The sequence below is a fragment of the Moschus berezovskii genome, chromosome 27, assembly GCF_049115385.1.
Source record: "Moschus berezovskii isolate FMDL1 chromosome 27, NW_MosBer_1.0, whole genome shotgun sequence".
Lineage (NCBI taxonomy): Eukaryota > Metazoa > Chordata > Mammalia > Artiodactyla > Moschidae > Moschus > Moschus berezovskii.
The window spans coordinates 5,987,424-6,008,753 of record NC_142486.1 but is presented as its reverse complement, the minus strand read 5'-3'; the positions used below and the strand labels follow the sequence as shown (position 1 = coordinate 6,008,753).

The window sequence follows — 21,330 nt, the reverse complement described above, 5'->3', positions numbered from 1 at the left end:
GGAGCTGAGCTGGGAGGAGGCCCAGCGGGAGCGGGTCCGGACCAGCCGCTGTTAGGGTCCGGAGTCGCCCTTTTCTCAAAGGAACAGAGGACACTCACGATACTGCAAGACACACAGCGAGGTTTATTTTTAGCTGCTGCTGCTGCTGCTGCTAAGTCACTTCAGTCGTGTCCGACTCTGTGTAGCTGGGGTCTAAGTGTCTGCCCGATGCAGCGGGTTTTAACAAGGACCCCGAGCACTCAGAACCAAGGGGTTATATAGCATTTTTAAATCATGATATTTTTAAATTACTTAACTCACAGGAATTTTTTTTACACACACACACAGCTGTGCCTATTTCTTTTTTGGGGTCTTAAGGAGATAAGTTTATTAGACCTGTTTACCTAATTTTTAGTGTCGAAGCTGCCCACATTCTTGGTGTTTAAGATTAACTTGTCTTCCAGGTTTTATTTAGTTCTTTTTTTTTTAAGTCACGTACTCAGTAAAAATGGTTTTTTTGGCCTCTAAGATGGCCGTTTTTATGTTAACCCATTTTTACACCGCTCAGCATGAAGACGGGGTGGGGAGCCCCAGATCATGGCTCCCTCTGCACTGACCACAGGGAGGCCCTTTTGCAATAAAGGAAAAGAAGAAGCCAGGTTGATAAAGGAAGTGCCTGTCACTGTCGGGGTGGGCGGATTTGGGGAAGGCCCCCACCCTCCTCCGTCCTCTGAAGGAGCCTGGCCCTCACTCCTGGTGCTGAGACTCCCCCAGGGCCCCCCACAGGCCTCCCCTCTGGCCTTGAGGGCTCTGCCTGTCCTCTCACCAGGGAGGAGGGCAAGGCCATGGGGCTGCCCCTGCTGCTGCCCCTGCTGCTGGCGTCTCTGCAGGCTGGTGAGTGGCTGGGAGTGTCCTGCTCTGCCAGGGACCCCGGGGAGGGGCTGTGGCTGGGTGTGTGTAGAAGGGTCCCCTGGGGTAGCCGGCCAGGCCTCCCACCCCCAACAAACAAAGGGCAGGTCCCACAGTGCTGGGTCTCCCAACCCTTCACCCTCCTGCCTGCCCCAAGCCTGGAGAGGGGATCACGCAGGCCAGAGGGCCAGTCCTACCCCCGTCACACATCCCCTGCAGGTGAGGGTGCCCGATGGTCTGGGGTCACCTTCTGTGTCTCTCCTGGTGACTTCAGAGTCTCTCCTTCCCTCATCTAGGTTGTTGGGCACAAGGAAATCCAAAGCCTGACTTTGAAATGAAGCAACCAAGGGAACTCTCAGCCCCCGAGGGTGGCTCCATCCTCATCCCCTTCTCCTTCTCTTACTCCTGGGAATTAACCACGGTTCCCAATGTGAGAATACTCTGGAGATGGAAACAATTCCACGGGGAGTTCATCTACAACACAACCCCTATGTTCATCCATAAGAATTTCAAGAACCGGCTCTTCCTGAACTGGACAGAGCGTGAGAAGAACGGCTCCCTCCGGATCTCAAACCTGCGGAGGCAGGACCAGTCTGTGTACTTCTGCCGGGTGGAGTTGGACACGCTGAGACATGGCAAGAAGTGGTGGCAGTCCATCGAGGGCACCAAACTCACCATCACCCCCGGTGAGTCCAGCTGTCCTGTCTGAGGCTCTTGGAGGCTGTTGGTACCTTGTAATGCAGGCCTGATCCAGGCCCCCTCCTCCTGACTTTTCGCAAACTCCTCTCCCTTCCCCTCCTACTGCCCCCCAGGCCTCTGCCAAGTTTACCCTTTTCACCTTTATCTTCCCCAGCTCTGGACCACCTCCCTTGCCCACCCCTTCTCTGCCCTCCAGATCCAGCCCCTCCCCCACCCCAGGCCCCGCACCCCCTGTGCTCCCAGCTGTCCTCCCTTCCTGCTCCAAGCTGGGCTCCACCTGGCCCCTGCCCTCGCCCCACATCCGCCAGGTGACTGGACATCCTCGGGGTGCGGCTCCTCCCCTTTGTCCTGTGTCCGTCTGTTCACCCACAGCCGTGAGCTCAGCCCGCACACACAGCAGATGCCGAGGGGCCCCGTGTCCCCATCACCTGTTTCCCCATCTCCCCTTCCTTCTCTGCTCTGAACCCCAGAACATCAGTTCAACCATCCTTCCCTCGTTTCATCTCTTGGCTCGCTTTCCATCTCCTTCCACCCCCTTTACCTCCTTCCCTCTCTCCCCACCACCCCCACATGTGGTTCTAGTCACGCTGTCCCCGTGTCCACCCTGACCTTGCCCCTCTGTCCTGGTCATGACAAGGCAGCAAGCAGTCCCAGCAGCTCCCCTGACTGTGACCTGCATCCCGGCGGGACATCTTGGCAGATCGCCGCAGCTGACTTTCCCCACGACCCTATGTAACAGTTGGTCCTGTTGCCTTCCTCGGACAGCAAACACTTGCCCAGTCACTCCTGGTGCAGGTGGGGTTTGACCCCAGTTTAACCCCAGAACCTCTTCTCTAAACCATGAGCTTCTCAACCTCACCTACTGACCTGTCATCTCCTTGTCTTGAGTATTTTTAACCTAACGATGGACATGTTGCATTCACAGATCTCCCCCTGTCACTCAATGGGCCACCGGAACTTGAACCTCAATTTATTTAACCTCAATTTATTTGTCACCAGAGCAGTGGGGGAGGGTCCTCTCTGACAGTCACAGGCAGTAAGGGGGTTGTTGTCTGTAACTTTTTAGAAAACTAGTGACTGACTAAGATAGTTTGCTTTTTATAATCACTTGTGCTGGCAATTCTAAACTGTCCATGAGGGATGATGGCTCTCGGCTGGGAAAGGCACTCTCTCTGACTCCTCCCTTGGAAAACAACTGCCCCTTCTTGACCACTATGCTGATTTCAAAGCAAACAGATAGTGACTCAGAATCTGAATTCACCGAGACAGCCTTGGATTAATATTTCCTGTGTCTCCTCCATATTTCCTTAAATGACCTTTTCTGAGAGGTTTTTGGCCCCCTTAGATCCCTCTTCTTCCTTTTCTAATTCCCTCTCCATTCTTTGTTTTTATTACTAGTGTGCAACATTATCTTTTGAATGTTTACTTTTTATAATTTAAGTTGTAAAAGAAAAGCGTAAGTTTTGGCCAAGATGGAGAGTTATATGCACATGTTTATCTCCACTCCCTCTCAAAATCTAATGAATGACAGCGAAGTGAGTTTTTAAGACAAAAATCAGCAACAACAAAAAATTTGTGATCTAGGAGGACAAATACAAAATTGGGGAAGCTGGAAATAGATGTATGTAACTCACTCAGGAGTTCACAGGAGTTAAACCCTAAGCCAGCAATGGGGACAACCAGGAGGAAAGCAATTCATGCTATAAATCCCCTTCAGTTCAGTTCAGTTCAGTTCAGTTCAGTCGCTCAGTCGTGTCTGACTCTCCGCGACCCCATGAATCACAGCACGCCAGGCCTCCCTGTCCATCACCAACTCCCGGAGTTCACTCAAACTCATGTCCACAGAGTCGGTGATGCCATCCAGCCATCTCATTCTCTGTCATCCCCTTCTCCTCCTGCCCCCAACCTTTCCCAGCATCAGAGTCTTTTCCAGTGAGTCAACTGGTTGCATGAGGTGGCCAAAGTATTGCAGTTTCAGCTTTAGCATCAGTCCTTCCAATGAACATCCAGGATTGATCTCCTTTAGAATGGACTGGTTGGATCTCCTTGCAGTACAAGGGACTCTCAAGAGTCTTCTCCCAACACCACAGTTCAAAAGCATCAATTCTTTGGCGATCAGCTTTCTTCACAGTCCAACTCTCACATCCATACACGACCACGGGAAAAACCATAGCCTTGACTAGACGGACCTTTCTTGGCAAAGTAATGTCTCTGCTTTTTAATATGCTATCTAGGTTGGTCATAACTTTCCTTCCAAGGAGTAAGTGTCTTTTAATTTCATGGCTGCAATCAGCATCTGCAGTGATTTTGGAGCCCAAAAAAATAAAGTCTGACACTGTTTCCACTGTTTTTCCATCTATTTCCCATGAAGTGATGGGACCAGATGCCATGATCTTTGTTTTCTGAATGTTGAGCTTCAAGCCAACCTTTTCACTCTCCTCTTTCACTTTCATCAAGAGGCTTTTGAGTTCCTCTTCACTTTCTGCCATAAGGGTGGTGTCATCTGCATATCTGAGGTTATTGATATTTCTCCCAGCAATCTTGACTCCAGCTTGTGCTTCTTCCAGCCCAGTGTTCCTCATGATGTACTCTGCATATAATTTAAAAAAGGGTCGTAAATGTGAACCCCTAATATCCCTGCTGGGAAAGATTGAAAGCAGGAGGAGAAAGGGATGACAGAGGATGAGATGGTTGGATGGCATCACCGACTCAATGGACATGAGTTTGAGCAAGCTCCGGGAGTTGGTGATGGACAGGGTGGCCTGGCGTGCTGCAGTCCATGGGATCGCAAAGAGTCGGACACGACTGAGCGACTGAACTGAACTGAACTATGTTTTTGTTGCTGTTCAGTAACTAAGTCGAATCTGACCTTTTTCAGCCTCATGGACTGTAGCAAGCCAGAATCCCCCATCCTCCACTATCTATCAAAGTTTGCTCAGATTCATGTCCATTGAATCACTCATGCTATCTAGCCATTTTATCCTCTGCCACCCCTATCTCCTTCAGCCTTCAGTCTTTCCCAGCATCAGGTTTTTTTTCCAATGAGTCAGTTCTTTGCATCAGGTGGCCAAAGTATTGGAGTTTCAGCTTCATCATCAGTCCTTCCAATGAATATTTAGGGTTGATTTCCCTTGGGATTGACTGGTTTGATCTCCTTGCTGTCCAAGGGATTCTCAAGAGTCTTCTCCAACACCACAGTTCAAAAGCATCAGTTGTTTGCTGCTCAGCCTACTTTATGATCTAGCTCTCACATCTAGACATGTTCTCCGGTACATGACTACCGGAAAAATCATAGCTTTGACTATACGGACCTTTGTCAGGAAAGCGACATCTCTGCTTTTTAATATGCTGTCTAGGTTTGTCATAGCTATCCTTCCAAGGAGCAAGGAAGGAAACTTTATTTCATGTCTGTAGTCACCATCCACAGTGATTTTGGAGCCCAAGAAAATAAAATCTATCACTGCTTTCATTTTTTCTCTTTTTGTTTGCCATGAAGTGATAGGACCAGATACCATGATCTTAGATTTTTTAATATTGAGTTTCAAGCCAGCTTTTTATTCTTGTCTTTCATTTGTCCTCATTAAGAGGCTCTTTAATTCCTCTGCACTTAATGCCATTAGAGTGATAGCATCTGCATATCTGAGGTTGTTGATATTTCTCCCAGCAATCTTAATTCCAGCTTGTGCTTCATCCAGCCTGGCATTTCGTATGATGTACTCTGCATATAAGTTAAATAAAGAGGGTAACACTGCATAGCCTTGTCGTGCTCCTTTCCAATTTTGGACCAGTCAATTTGTTCCATTGTTGTAGCCACACGTTCTGTGAAACAAAGTCACTCAGAAGGACAATGCAGATAGTGGAGTGCAGTTTATTACACCGGTGGGCCCAAGGCAGAGTCTCCTCTTAGCCAAGGACCCCGACCAGCATTTGTGAAAATCTTTTATACCCCATGTGTATGTATCCGAACCCACCACCCCAAATTCCTTTAGACTTACATAAACAAAGGAAGGGTAAATACAATCACAATAATCCCATCATTCATGTGTTAGGTGTTCAAACAGTTAATAATCAATAAGCCTGGTTACACTCCCGATAGATACAGAAAGAATTTATGATCTGTCTGGAGGCAGGGGTGATTAGAGTATGTTTTCTCCTAGGCGATGAGTGACCTGGATGTGATCTTCAAGATTCCCCTGTCCAGAGGGGGTCTTATCCTTCTATTGTAGTTTCCATGGGCACTAAGCACAGAATTCAGAGTCCATTGGAGAGGTGGCCGAGTATGATCAGTATGAACAGGCCTAAGATGGAGAACAGGCCCTATGAATTCCTTCTTCACCATATCAGGTTCTAACTATTGCTTCTTGACCCGCACACAGGTTTCTGAGAGACAAGTAAGGTGGTCTGGAACTCCCATCTCTTTAAGAATTTTCCACAGTTAGTTGTGATCCACACAGTCAAAGGCTTTAGTGTAGTCAATGAACCTAAAGAAGCTGTTTTTCTGGAACTCCCTTGCTTTCTCCATGATCTGCCTCCTCAAAACCCAGCTTATACATCTGGAAGTTTTGGAATTAGAATTGCATCATTTTCTTTATTTCTATGTTCTGGAATCTTCTGTCTGGGAATTATCCACTCCTTGAATTTTCACAAGAATTTAGCCATTACAACTTCTGAGCTGAAATCTCTGCAAAATGTAGTTCTTTAAAACTGTCCTCAATTTCTTCTTTGTCTGCCCATTAAAGTTTTCAATTATTAAATTCTTTTCAATTTTTGTTTGTCTCAGAAAATCAGCCATTTCACAGAGCTTGGTAGATTTCTCAATGATTTTCTGAATGCATGTATGATTTCAATACTCTTTGACACTGATAGGTTTGCAAGAGTCTTGTCTGCTTTCTGGTTTGTTTTTCTCTAACTGCCTCCTGCATTTTTATTCCTTCTGCTGTTCTATTTCCTTAAATATGTCCAATCTAGGTTTTCATTACTTTCAAACTGCGAGTTTCCTTAGAACTGCCTCCTCGCTGTTTTCGTTACTCGTTTCTCGGATGTTAATCATTCATTTAAAACATCTTCACATTTTAAATAATGAAAGTTTATAGAAGCTTTAGTTTTGTAGGGTTTTTAATGTGCATTCCTATCACTTTTATCTGATATGTTAGTAAAGTTAAGTAATTTTTAAATTTGAAAAATCTTAGTTGAGGGATGGTATTTACACTTTTATTATTAATTTCTGATAAGAGTGGACATGAATTTGGTCCACACTAACCAGAAGACTTCACTGGAATTTGGGATTTTCTTCCCTTTAGTGGGGTATTAAGTAATTTTTAAATTGTCTGTTAAAAGAGGTACAGTCTACTTGTAGGACTTAGAAATTAAGTTACCCTTAGAAATGCATTCCAATATACATTCAGTTCAGTTCAGTCGCTCAGTCGTGTCTGACTCTTAGCGACCCCATGAACCACAGCACGCCAGGCCTCCCTGTCCATCACCAACTCCCGGAGTTCACTCAAACTCATGTCCATCAAGTCGGTGATGCCATCCAGCCACCTCATTCTCTGTCGTCCCCGTCTCCTCCCACCCACAATCGCTCCCAGCATCAGAGTCTTTTCCAGTGAGTCAACTCGTCGCATGAGGTGGCCAAAGTATTGGAGTTTCAGCTTTAGCATAAGTCCTTCCAATGAACACCCAGGATTGATCTCCTCTAGAATGGACTGGTTGGATCTCCTTGCAGTCCAAGGGACTCTCAAGAGTCTTCTCCAGCACCACAGTTCAAAAGCATCAATTCTTTGGCGATCAGTTTTCTTCACAGTCCAACTCTCACATCCATACATGACCACGGGAAAAACCATAGCCTTGACTAGACGGACCTTTGTTGGCAAAGTAATGTCTCTGCTTTTTAATATGCTATCTAGGCTGGTCATAACTTTCCTTCCAAGGAGTAAGCGTCTTTTAATTTCATGGCTGCAATCAGCATCCGCAGTGATTTTGGAGCCCAAAAAAATAAAGTCTGAGGTACAGACAAATATGGTTTGATTCCACTTACAGGAGGTCCCTAGAATAGTCATATTCAGAGAGTCAGAAAGCAGACTGCTGGGGGCAGGGGCTGGGGGGAAGGGGAATGCGAGGACAGAACTTCAGTATATGAAGGTGAAAAATTCAGGAGATGGATGGTGGTGAGACTTGTACAATAGTGTGAATGTACTTAATGCCACTGAACTATACAGTTAAATATGGTTAAAATAGTAATTTTCATGTTATGTGTCTTTTACCACAATAAAAAATTTTTTATCCTGGGATTTAGTTCACCTATAGGTAGGTGGTAAAATGAGGTTCTGAGGTCATAACACTAATCAGTGGTAGAGTCAGGATTTTAAAGAAGTGAAGCGGATTCAGAGCTTCCATCATCACCTCTTGTTACTCTGCTCCCTGTGGGAGAGCTTCAGAGACCTGCTCCCCACCCCCTACTTTCCTCAAGCTAGGGAACAAGATGTGACAGCTTCACCCAGCTACCTCCAGCCCTTTAGTGAAGAATTTGCATATTTTTCAGACACCAAGACAACTACCTGGGGTCCTACCACCACCACCATCACAGCTGGCCTCGGGGGCTCAGAGGGCAAAAAGAGTTCCAAGTTGTGGTCCCTGACCATGGAACCTAAAGATGGGTTGGCACTGGCCAGTGTTGTGCTGCTCAAGATCCCAATCGTGGGATTGACTGTGTACCTTGGGTGGAAGAGAAGCAAAGGTAAGTGGTCCGGGACCTCTAACCTCTCCCCAAGATTCCCAGCTTGGTGTTTCTCAGAACCCACTGCACCAGAATGACCAGCGGTGGTCAGTTAAAAATTCAAGTTCCTGCTGGACCTGAGGTCTGGGCTTGGGAATCTGCATTTTTAGACCTCCTCGGGTGACATTTGTATGTTATCAAGTTTGGGACCCACCGGGTCTGTATGCACGGAGGGAGAGGCCAGATCCTGGAAAAGTTTGAGAGAAAAACAGTATGACTTGGTGATTGCTCTGGTGTGAGGGTGAAGGAGTGGGAATAAGTCTCATGTTTTCAACTTGGGCAAATGAGGCCATGGTGAGACCACCAAGTAAGTTAGGGAGCAGAGGAGGTCAAGGATCATGACTGGGAGAGAAGAATGATTCTTGAGTTTGGGATAGTTTATGTTTGTGTGGCATCTGAGTAGAGATGCCCATCAGAAATTTGGATGTATGCTTTTACAGCTGAAAGAGACCAAAGGGCAAGAGGCATTAATTATTTATGCCACAACAAACTCCAAAACTGATTTGAAATATTTTTAAAAAAATTTGCAATGTGGGAACTTCCCTAGTGGTCCAGTGGTTAAGAATCTGCCTTGCAATGTCGGGGATGCATGTTTGATCCCTGGTGGGAGAACTAAGATCCCATATGCCATAGAGCAACTAAGCTTGCACACCAAAATTACTGGTGCATCACAAGGAAGATCGCGCATGAGACTACAAAGATCCCGCATGTTGAAACAAGATGTGGCAAAATAAATACATAAATAATTTTTAAAATTCGCAGTGAGCAATGAGCCCTGTCAGATTGTAAAACTCAGAGCTTGAAAAGCACAGAATTGCGCATCCCTGCAGCCAGATCCTGTCACAATCTGGCTGGGTAAACTCTGGCACACTAATACTACTGCTCTGAGCCTGAACTTACTGATCGGTAAAATGGGAAAGAAAATACACTTCCCTGGTGTTGTCATGACAAATAAAAGGCATTTAGAATAGATCCTGCTGCAGAGTAAGCACTACATGAGCATGAGCACTTATAATTAAGCTACAACAATTAAAATTATGTAATTCTGGATTATGTAGGTAAACAAATGGAAAAAAAGTGAAAAATCAGATACAAGCAAGATAAAAACAGATCCAAATATATGCAGGAATTTAGTAGGTTAAAAGGAAGCATTTCTAATCAAGGGGGAAGAATGAGTAGTTCTGGAATAATGGAGTCACAGCTGAGAAAGAATAATATTAGCTTCTTGTCTCATAATTTGCACCAAAATTCAATATATAAATGAGGAAAAAATAACCCTAGTGCTAGTAGAAAACAGGTGAAACTAGTTTACAACCATAGGTTGAAGATGACTGGCATAAGTATGACAAAACATCCAAAGCCATAAATAAAAATATTTATAAATTCAGTTCAGTTCAGTCACTCGGTCGTGTCCGACTCTTTGCGACCCTATGAACCACAGCATACCAGGCCTCCTTGTCCATCACCAACTGCCAGAGTCTATCCAAACCCATGTCCATTGAGTCAGTGATGCCATCCAACCATCTCATTCTCTGTCGTCCCCTTCTCCTCCTGCCCTCAATCTTTTCCAGCATCAGGGTCTTTTCAAATGAGTCAGCTCTTCACATCAGGTGGCCAAAGTATTGGAGTTTCAGCTTCAACATCAGTCCTACTAATGAACACCCAGGACTGATCTCCTTTAGGATGGACTGGTTGGATCTCCTTGCAGGTCACGGGACTCTCAAGAGTCTTCTCCAACACCACTGTTCAAAAGCATCAATTCTTCGGTGCTCAGCTTTCTTTATAATCCAACTCTCACATCCATACATGACTACTGGAAAAACCATAGCCTTGACTAGACGGACCTTTGTTGACAAAGTAATGTCTCTGCTTTTTAATATCCTGTCTAGGTTGGTTATAACTTTCCTTCCAAGGAGTAAGCGTCTTTTAATTTCATGGCTGCAGTCACCATCTGCAGTGATTTTGGAGCCCCCCAAAATAAAGTCAGCCACTGTTTCCACTGTTTCCCCATCTATTTGCCATCAAGTGATGGGACCGGATGCCATGATCTTAGTTTTCTGAATGTTGAGCTTTAAGCCAACTTTTCACTCTCCTCTTTCACTTTCATCAAGAGGCTTTTGAGTTCCTCTTCACTTTCTGCCATAAGGGTAGTGTCATCTGCATATCTGAGGTTATTGATATTTCTCCCAGCAATCTTGATTCCAGCTTGTGCTTCTTCCAGCCCAGCATTTCTCATGATGTACTCTGCATATAGGAGAAGGCAATGGTACCCCACTCCAGTACTCTTGCCTGGGAAGTCCCATGGATGGAGGAGCCTGGTAGGCTACAGTCCATAGGGTCTCTAAGAGTCGGACATGACTGAGTGACTTCACTTTCACTTTTCATACATTGGAGAAGGAAATGGCAACCCACTCCAGTGTTCTTGCCTGGAGAATCCCAGGGACAGAGGAGCCTGGTGGGCTGCCATCTATGGGGTCACACAGAGTTGGACACGACTGATGTGACTTAGCAGCAGCAGCAGCAGCAGCAGCAACTCTGCATATAAGTTAAATAAACAGGGTGACAATATACAGCCTTGACGTACTCCATACAAATTGGCTTTTTAATTTTGCAGAGCAAAAACCACAGTGATTGTCTCCTGAGAGTGAGGCTGAGGGTCAGAGATGAAGAGAAAATGTGACATAGTCACTGTGGAAATGTAAAATGGTATTTGAGGATCAACTCAGATGAGAAACCACAAATAGGTAAAAACATCATTGCACATGCAGGTTTAGAAACATTTAGGAATTACTGGGTAGAATTTGTGTAAAACTGTTAGCACCGAAATCTAGAAGGAATGGTTAAGTTAAATAACACAGGGTTTACTTTTTTCCCCTCATATAAAAGAATGTGGAGCCAGAGAGCAGAAGCAGCCATCCATAGCACTGAGGCTTCTACCTTTTTGTTCACTGTCCTGCATTTTGGTTTCTCTCCCGAAGGCCACCTCATAGTTCATTATGGCTGCTAGAATTCCACCCATTATTTCTGAATCCAATCAGAATGAAAGAATAAAAAGACTATTCCCTACCTGTCTGTCCTCCTTTTAAACAGCCTTCGTGAAGTCCTACTCACAACGACCCCTTATGTCTTATTGGTGAGATTTAAAAAAAATGCTTTTACTTAAATGATGGTTGCTGTTGTATTATTAGGAGGTGGGGGGAGGTGGTTCTTCGTTGTGACCCTCAGGCTTTCTCCTTCTAGCAGTTGGGCTTAGTTGCCACGTGCGGCTTGTGGAATTTAGTTACACATGCCCACCCCACCCCCACCACCCAGAGACTGAACCTGTGTCCCTTGCTTTGGAAGGCAGATTCTTAACCACTGGACTACTCAGCAAGTCCCTTATGGGTTAGATTTAGTTACAGATCCTACATCTCTCTGTTGGAGGGGGCACACAGCCACTCCAGATAAAATCAAATTTCTGTAACTGAACAAGAAGTGAGTGGATATGCGGCAACAAATAGTATCCCTTGCCTCAGGGAGCATCCACAATTGGAGACGTGTCAGCAAGTGTGGCAGAAGCACAGGGGGACCCAGGGGGTCAGGGAGCCCGTGAGAGGGCGCAGGTGGAGAGGAGAGGGCTCAGCAGGGGGCTTGGGTAACCCGAGACAGTGGATCATCAGGACAAGAGTTCAGTGAGCTCACGCACAGGTACAGAGGGATGGTGACCGAAGAGAGCCAGAAGAAAGGAATTTTGAAACATAAAAATGATACCAGTGTTTGCTATGTCAGAGTTCTCAGTCCAGGATGTGACTGAATAGAACTGAGGTCACTGGAGTTGGATAAGTCCAACCTGTTCAGAGGGTGATGGGGCACAGAGGGTAGGGAAGAGCTGCTCTCCTGACTGATGGTGAAGACAAGGCAGGACAGGTGCGGGCAGCCTCAGGGTGCCTGCAGGGTGGTGGCTCTGAGTCCCGAGCCCTTCCCAGGGAGGTTTCCGATGGGATGGGGCAGAGAGGCGGGGAGGAGACAGGCCTCTGTGGATGGCACAGTGACTCACTGTTGGTCCTTCTACAGGTGTGCAGACTGAAGCCAGGACCCCAGCCAGGTGAGCGCTTGTCCTCCAGTATGGGGGTGCTGTGGGGTGACACTATTTTGAGCATGAAGTTTCCTCCCGAGAGAGGAGGAAGTCACCAGGGAGCCTTTCACGGGCCTCTCCTCCCGGGCCTCCAGCCACATCCTCCCAAGTCCCCACAGGCCAGGCTCTTCCTGAGGCTCTGATCCTTAATCAGTCAGAGCAGCAGCCCAGCACTCTCTCTGACTCTCTCTCGGAACATCTCCCTTTGTCTGTTCCTGGCACCCACCCTTCCTCCTTCCATCCCCAGGTCTCAGCCTTTCCCTCTGTTCATCCTGGTCTGTCTCCCCCTGAGCCGTCCTTCCAGAACATGCCCGCCTTCTCCACGCTCTGCCCCTTCTTGCTCCTGGTCCAGTCTGCCCTTTGCCCTGTGGCTCGGGGCCTCCGGCTGCTCCGCCCTGCCTCTCCTCAGAGCGGCTCCCGCAGCCCCCAGCCTGGCCCCCTCTCGTCTGGCCCCGGCTCCTCTTCCTGTCCTGACTCTCACCCTCCTCACCGCCCGCCGCTTTCCTTTCTCATCCTCTGCCACGTCCAGGCTTTTCCTTCTCACAGCCCGGCCCTCCTTCCTCGCCTTCCTGACTCTTGACAGCGTCCTCCCGGGACCCCTCCCTGGATGGCGTCTCCTCGGGGACCAAGGCCTGAGCACCGCCCAGGGGACCCGAGAGACGCTCCCTGGTTCTCACGCTCTAGTTTGGACCCAGGCGCTGCCGCAGAGAGGACAGGCGCCCCCTCCTGCTTCTCCTCCCTGCGCCCTCAATAAAGCCGCTTCTCTGCAAGAGTCCACCCCAGTCAGCTCTCAGGGACGGGGTTACACCGCAAATGCCCCTCAACCCCGTCCAGACAGCCTCCTTCTGAGAGCCTCAAACCTCTGTCTTCATCTCTGAGTGTGACCAGGCAGGTCACAGAGCCCCCCGTGAGAGGAGCAGCCTGAGGCAGGTGGTAGCTCTTTCCTTCCTGCCCAGACTCTGACACATCTCTGCCCTCCTGTTCCCACTCAGGGAGTCCTCCCAAAATGCGGAAGAGAATTACGAGAACACTGGGAATAAAGGTAAGTCCTGCCGCCATCATCCCCGCTCTCACCTGGGTCTTCCTTCTCCCCACGCCCCCTCCCCACCCAGGTGCCCTCAGCATCCTCCTGTCTCCCCTGCCTCACCCACCTCCCCTGAGACCCTGGTCCTGACCCAGAGATGACCTCACTGCTGGAGCCCCTGCCAACTTCTCTACCCTGGCTGCCTGGTCAGCTGACTCCAGTACATCTTGAGTTTTTTTCTAAGACAACATAAAAGCAGAGCACAATAAAATAAGCAGCTCCGGTTAGGGCCTGAAAGGATGAGAGGGAAGTTTGGAGGAGGTGGGGTGGACGGACAGAGGGACTGTAGTGTCAGTGGGGCATCAGCTGTGGGATCATAGCTCTGAGATGGGACCCCTTCCCCTCTGCTGTCTCACCCCCTCCCATTTCTTTCTCCCCCAGGATGACACTGGAGTCCTCCATGCCTCCCTCACCCTCTCCAGTGTGACGTCACCAACTCAGCCTCCTCTCCCCGCTCCCCACTGGGAACCCCAGGAAGAGACCCTGTACTCTGTCTTAAAGACCTAAGCAGTGGGACTGAGTGAGGACCTCCTTCGAGTCAGCTGCACACAGGGATCTCAGTTCCTCATGATCACCGGGCCCCACACAGACAGCTCAGAGGCCGGCAGGTGCTGAAAGTCACCAAGGACCTGAGAGCCACACAGCCATCACCCCAATTCCCTCAACTTCCCAGTGTTTCACAGTAAAAATAAAAGGACCTGCACAATGTGCCTGAGCACACCTAAGGAGAAAGCTGATGTCACCTTCAACTTCTGTCCTTCCAGAAGTTGATAAAATGAGCCATCATAGATAGCTCACACCAGATCCCTCCCCTAGTACTTCTGTTCAGTGACTGCCCCAGGCCAGAGACAAATAAATCCCCAAACACTGGTAATCAGTCTGGACCCCAAGGTCTGTCCCCCTAATCTAACCCTCCTACTTCCCTTTGGATAATAACTGGCACGTGTCGTGTTCGTGCTTTACATGCATGGCCTCAGTTCAGCATCATCAGCCACTCTATATGGCACTGGATGCACCAGCTGAGAGAGGATAAGAACCAGAAAGGTCACAGCGCTTTTCCCAAGGCCATGTTGCTAGTAAGTGGCTGAGGCAGGTTGTGAACCCAGACCTGCCCTCTCGATGTCCTTCTCCCGGGACTCAGGTGTCATCGCCTTCCCAGATCCCTATACTGACAGGTCTCCCACCAGAAGCTACCCTGTGCCCCAGTGACATGGAGAAGGAGAGAAAAAAGCCAAAACTGAGCAAGTGGTTAGAGATGAACCAAAGCACATTAACTAGTAGCCTGGTTTATTAATATGTAAGCTGCACAACTCTAACTTTATCCAAGTAACCTCACAGCCAATGAGCAATCCCATCAATAGACTACTTCATCCAACAAATTAGAATACACATTTTTCCCCATGGTCACATAGAACATTCACCAAGACAGACCACATTCTGGGTCGCAAAATACATCCAAACAAATTTAAAAGGATAGAAATCATGCAGTGTCTGCTCTCAGACTGCAATGGAATTAATCTAGAAGTTTCAGTAATGGAAAGATAACTGGACAATCCAAAATACATGTAGATTAAAGAGCATACTTCTAAATTCATATAGATCAAAGAAGAAATCTCAAGATAATTTTAAAATATTTTTAATTAAATAAAAGTGAAAGGACAACTTGTCAAAATTATCAAATGGAGCAAAAGTAGTGCTTAGAAGGAAATTCATGGCACTGAATATGTTTATTAGAAAAGAAGAAAGATATAAAATCCATAATCTAAGATTCACTAGGAATCAGGAAATTTGACTGAACTGAATTTTCTAAGATTCAATCTTAGGAAACTAGAAAAAGCAGGGTAATTTAATTCAAAGTAAACAGAAGAAAAGAATGATAAGTATTAGAGCAGAAATGAATGAAATCAAAAATAGAAAATCAATAGAGAAAATAAACAAAACCAAAAGATCAATAAAATTGACAATACTCTAGGCAGACTACTAAGAAAAAAATTAAGAAAAAATGAAATTACTAAAAATTACTAACATTAGAAGTAAAAGTGGGGATATCACTACAGATCACATAGACATTAAAAGGATAATAAAGGAAACTCTGTCTCCACAAATTTGTTAACCTAGATGAAATGGACCAATTCCTTGAAATACACAATCTGCCAAAACTCCAATAAGAAAAAAATAGACAATCTTAATAGGCCTATATCTATTAAAGAAATTGACTTGACAATTAGTTACCTTCTAAAACAGAAAACACTAAGTCCAGATGGGTTCACTGGTAAATTCTTACCAAACATTTAAGTAAGGAATTATGTCAATTTTCTACAATCTTTTTCAGAGGATAGAAGCAGAGAAAATATTCCCTAATTCGTTCTATGAGACCAGCATTTACTAAATACCAAAATAGACAAAGACGTTACAAGAAAACTACAGGCCTCATGAACAGACATGCATCTGACCAAATCCCACAACCATTCATGATTAAAAAAAAAAAAAGCCTCTAAGTAAACTAGAAATAGAATGGAACTTTCTCGATGTGATAAAGAATATTTACCAAAAAACCAACACCTAACATTATACTTGGGCTTCCCTGATGGTTCAGCAGTAAAGAATTCACAGGAGATGTGAGTTTGATCCCTGGGTCAGGAAAATCTCCTGGAGAAGGAAATAACAACCCACTCCAGTATTCTTGCCTGGGACATCCCATGGACAGAGAAACCTGGTGGGTTACAGTCCATGCAATCACAAAAGAGTTGGACATGACTCAGAAACAAAACAATAACAACATCATACTTAATGGAGAGAAACTTGAATCTTTCCCACCAAGATCAGGTACAAGGCAAGGATGTCCCCTCTCACCACTCTGTTTCCACACCATGAAATAGAAGTCCTTGATAATGCAATACGGGAAGAGAAGGAAATAAAAGTTTTCAGATTGGGAAGGATGACATAAAACTGTCTTTGCTTGCAGATGACATGATTATCTATGTAGAAAATCTGAAAGACTTGACAAAACAAAAAAAATCCTAGAACTAATAAATGATCCAGCGATCGCACTCCTGGGCATACACACCGAGGAAACCAGAAATGAAAGAGACACATGTACTCCAATGTTCATTGCAGCACTGTTTATAATAGCCAGGACATGGAAGCAACCTAGATGTCCATCTGCAGATGAATGGATAAGAAAGCTTTGGTACATATACACAATGGAGTATTTCTCAGCCATCAAAAAGAATGCATTTGAATCAGTTTTAATGAGGTGGATGAAATTGGAGCCAATTATACAGAGTGAAGTAAGCCAGAAAGAAGAACATCAATACTGTATATTAACGCATATATATGGAATTTAGAAAAATGGTAACCTGAACCCTGTATAAGAGACTGCAAAAGAGACATAGGCATTTAGAACAGTCTTTGGGACTCTGTGGGAGAGGGTGAAGGTGGAATGATTGGGGAGAATGGAATTGTAGCATGTATATTATCATAAGTGACCAGTCTAGGTTCGACGCATAAATTTTCCTCTGTTCATTTCTTTGCATTTGTGCTTTTTTAATAAAAATACTTTTAACTGTAAAGAAAAAAAAAATTATAAAAAAAAAATAAATAAATAAATTTTGAGAAAGTCACAAAAAAAAAAATAAAATAAAATAAAATAAAATAATTAAAAAAAAATACAGAGATAATTTGTGGAATATTATTTTAAGTATGTTCAGCCAAGGAGTGTGGACTTGACATTTTTAAATTAATTTTATATCTTTATACAAATAAACGCACATATATAATGTTGTGAGATTATTGGATGTAAAAAAAAAAATTAAAAAAAAAATAAAAATAAATGACTGTAGCAAGGTTACAAATTATACATTTAACATAAATTCAATTGCTTTCTTATATACTAACAATGAAAAAACAGAATTTAGAAAAAAAACAAAAACATTACCACTGATAATAGCAACACCCAAAATGAAATACTTAGGTATAAATCGAATAGCATATATACAAGAGCTTTATGAGAAAAATTACAAAACTCTGATGAAGTCAAAGAAATAAATAAATGGAGAAATATTTCATGTTCATGGACAGGAAGAATCAATGTTGCCAATATGTCATTTCTTTCCAGCTTGTTCTACAGATTCAATGCAACCAATCAAAATTCAAGAAAGTTATTTTATAGACAGTGACAAACTTATTCTAAAGTTTATGGGACACAGAGAACAGACTTGTGGACATAGTGAGGGAAAAAGAGGGTGGGACAAATTGAGAGAGTAGTATTGAAACATACACATTACCATCTATAAATCAGGTAACTAGCGGGAAGTTGCTATATCACAGGGATCTCAATCCAGTGCTCTGTGACAACCTAGAGCGATGGGATGGGGTGGGGGGTAGGAGGGAGGTTCCAGAGGGAGGGGATATATGTACACTTATGGCTGATTCATGTTGGATGGTAGAAACCAACATTGTAAAGCAATTATCCTCCAATTAAAAATTTAAAAAAAATAAAGCTTATATGGAGAGGCAAAAGACCCAGAATAACCAACAATTATTCAGAGGAGAAGAACAAAGCTGGAGGACTGACCCTACCCATCTTTAAGATATATACTCATGAAGATAGTGTGGCATTGGCGAGAGAACTGACAAATAGATCAGTGGAACAGAATGGAGAACCCAGAAATAGATCCCCATAAATATAGTCTGATCTTTGACAAAGGAGCAAAAGAAATACAATGGAGCAAAGATAGTTTCTTCAACAAATAGCGCTGGAACAACTGGACAGTCTCAGGAAAAGAAAAAGACTCTAGACACAGATCTTACACTTTCCACAAAAATTAACTCAGAATGGATTATACCTAAATGTAAAATTCCTAGAAGATAACTAGGAAAAAATATGACTAGTTTGGGTATGAAAAGTGAAAGAGTTAGTCATTCAGTCATGTCTGACTCTTTGCAACCCCATGGACTGTAGCCCGCCAGGCTCCTCTGTCCTTGGAATTCTCCAGGCAGAAATAATGAGGTGGGTAGCCATTCCCTTCTCCAGGGGATCTTCCTGACCCAGGGACCAAATCCAGGTCTCTCTTTACTGTCTGAGCTACCAGGGAAGCCCACTTCAAGTATGGTGGATCCTTTTTAAACACTGTCAAAGACATGATCCATGAAAGAAATAATTGATAAGTTGGAGTTCATTAAAATTAAAAACTTCTGAGTGGTTCAGTGGTAAAGAACCTGCCTGCCAGTGCAGGAGACACAGGTTCGATCCCTGGTCTGGGAAGATCCTACAGGCCTCAGAGCAACAAAGCCCGTGCACAACCAGTGAGCCTGTGTTCTAGAGCCCAGGAGTTGAAACTACTGAGCTCAACTACCACTACTACTACTGCCACAACTACTGAAACCCACACACTCTAGAGCCCATGCTCTGCACAAGAGAAGCCACCTAATGAGAAGCCCATGCTCTGCAAGTAGAGAGTAGCCCCTGCTTGCTGCAACTACAGAAAATGCCTGCACAGCAACAAAAACTCAGCACAGTAAAAAATAAATCAAAAAAAGTATTTTTAAAAAATTAAAAACTTCTGCTCTGCACAACACAATGACAAGGAAATTATTAACAGAAAATAAGTCAGACTCGGGTAAATATTTGCAAAAGACATATCCTGATAAAGCAACTTTTATCCAAAGTATATGAAGAACTCATAATTCAGCAATAAGAAAACAATCCAGATTTTCCTCGTGGTCCAGTGCTTAAGACTCCGTGCTTCCACTGGAGAGGGTGTAGATTCAATCCCTGATCAGGGAACTAACATCCCACATGCCACGCAAAAGCAATCCAGTTTTTAAAATGGGCCAAATACCTCACCAAAGAAGATATATAGATGGCAAATAAGTATATGAAATGATGTTCCGTGTCATATGTTACCAGGGAAATGCAAATTCAAACAACATTTGACACCACTACACAGGCTATGGTTTTTCCAGTGGTCATGTATGGATGTGAGAGTTGGACTGTGAAGAAAACTGAACGCCAAAGAATTGATGCTTTTGAACTGTGGTGTTGGAGAAGACTCTTGAGAGTCCCTTGGACTGCAAGGAGATCCAACCAGTCCATTCTAGAGGAGATCAGTCCTGGGTGTTCATTGGAAGAAATAATGCTGAAGCTGAAACTCCAATACTTTGGCGACCTCATGCAAAGGGTTGATTCACTGGAAAAGACTCTGATGCTGGGAGGGATTGGGGGCAGGAGGAGAAGGGTACGACAGAGGACGAGATGGTTGGATGGCATCACTGACTTAATGGACATGAGTTTGAATAAACTGCAGGAGTTGGTGATGGACAGGGAGGCCTGGCGTGCTGTGATTCATGGGGTCGCAAAGAGTTGGACACGACTGAGCAACTGAACTGAACTGAAGTGAACTGAACACATCTATTAGAATGGTCAAAATTCCAAACACTGACAGCACCAAATGCTGGCAGGGATGTGAAGCAACAGGAACTTTTTCTCACATTGCTGGTGGGAATAAAAATATACAGCCACTTGGGAAGATAGTTTGGTGGGTCTTACAAATCTAAATATACTCTTATCATAAGATCCAGTTATTGCACTCCTTGGTATTTATTCAAAGGAGTTGAAAACCTAAGATGACACAAAATCCTGCACACTGATATTTATAGTCGCTTTATTCATAACTGCCAAAGCTTGGGAAGTAAACAAGAAGTCTTTCAGAAAGTAAATGGATAAATAATCTGTGGTACATCCAGACCATGGAATATGATTCCACAGTTTAAAAAAGTTATCAAGCCATGAAAAAACATGAGAGAACCTTAAAGATATATTGTGAAGTGAAGGAAGCCAATCTGAGGCAGCTGTATACTATTGATTCCAACTTTATGACATTCTGGGAAGGGCACAAACTATGGAGATAATAAAAAGATCACAGGCTTCTGGGGGCAGGGGTGGTGGGCAGAGATGAATAGACAGAGCACAGAGGATTTTTAGGGCAGTTCAAATATTCTATATGGTGTTATAATGATGGATGTGTATCCTTATACATTTGTCCAAATTCAAAGAATGTACAACACCAAGATTGAACCTCAGGGTAAACCATAGTCTTTGGATGGTTATGATGGTCAATACGGGTTTGGTAAAAAATGTACCATCCTGGTGAGCAACATTGTTAAAGGGCAAGGCTATGCCTGTGTGGGTGCAGCGGGTATATGGGAAATCACCGTCTCTCTCTCTCAACATTATTGTCAACCAAAAACTGTTCTTTTAAAAAATATCATAGAAATTTTATTAAAGAGTAATATTTGATGATATGAAGATTTCTTTAAAAAGATCAGTAAGGGAGGACTTCCCTGGTGGTCCAGTGGCTAAGATTCTCCCAATGCTGGGGGCCTGGGTTTGATCCCTGATTAAGGAACTAGATCTCCCATGAAGCAACTGAGACTTCACATGCCACAACTAAACAGCCCACATCCAGCAATGAAGATTAAAGATCCTGGGTGCTGCAACTAAGACCCATCACAGCCAAATAAATAAACATATATTGAAAATAAAAGATCAGTAAGGGAATTCTTTTGTGGTCCAGTGGTTAGAATTCTGAGCTTTCATCCCAGGGGACATGGATTGAGGAACTCAGATCCCCCAAGCCGCAAAGTGTGGCCCCCCAAAAAGAAAGGACTGGTAAAATTTTAAAGTCTGATAAATAGCACTGTTTTTTTTTTAAGATATTCTTAGTGTGTACTGAAGTATACACTACAAATGCATAGTACTCTAAACAC

General features: G+C 44.5%; 1 protein-coding gene across 1 annotated transcript; it reads left to right on the top strand.

Annotated features, from left to right (window-relative positions):
• The first annotated feature begins 649 nt into the window (after positions 1-649).
• LOC129545152 (paired immunoglobulin-like type 2 receptor beta) lies at positions 650-14,280 on the top strand. The gene is made up of 7 exons (XM_088833038.1): positions 650-873; positions 1,185-1,574; positions 8,129-8,323; positions 12,416-12,446; positions 12,829-12,920; positions 13,469-13,518; positions 13,942-14,280. Exons 1-7 carry the CDS (start codon positions 825-827, stop codon positions 14,065-14,067), a joined length of 933 nt encoding a protein of 310 aa, XP_088689164.1. The 5' UTR covers positions 650-824; the 3' UTR covers positions 14,068-14,280.
• The last annotated feature ends 7,050 nt before the right edge of the window (positions 14,281-21,330 follow it).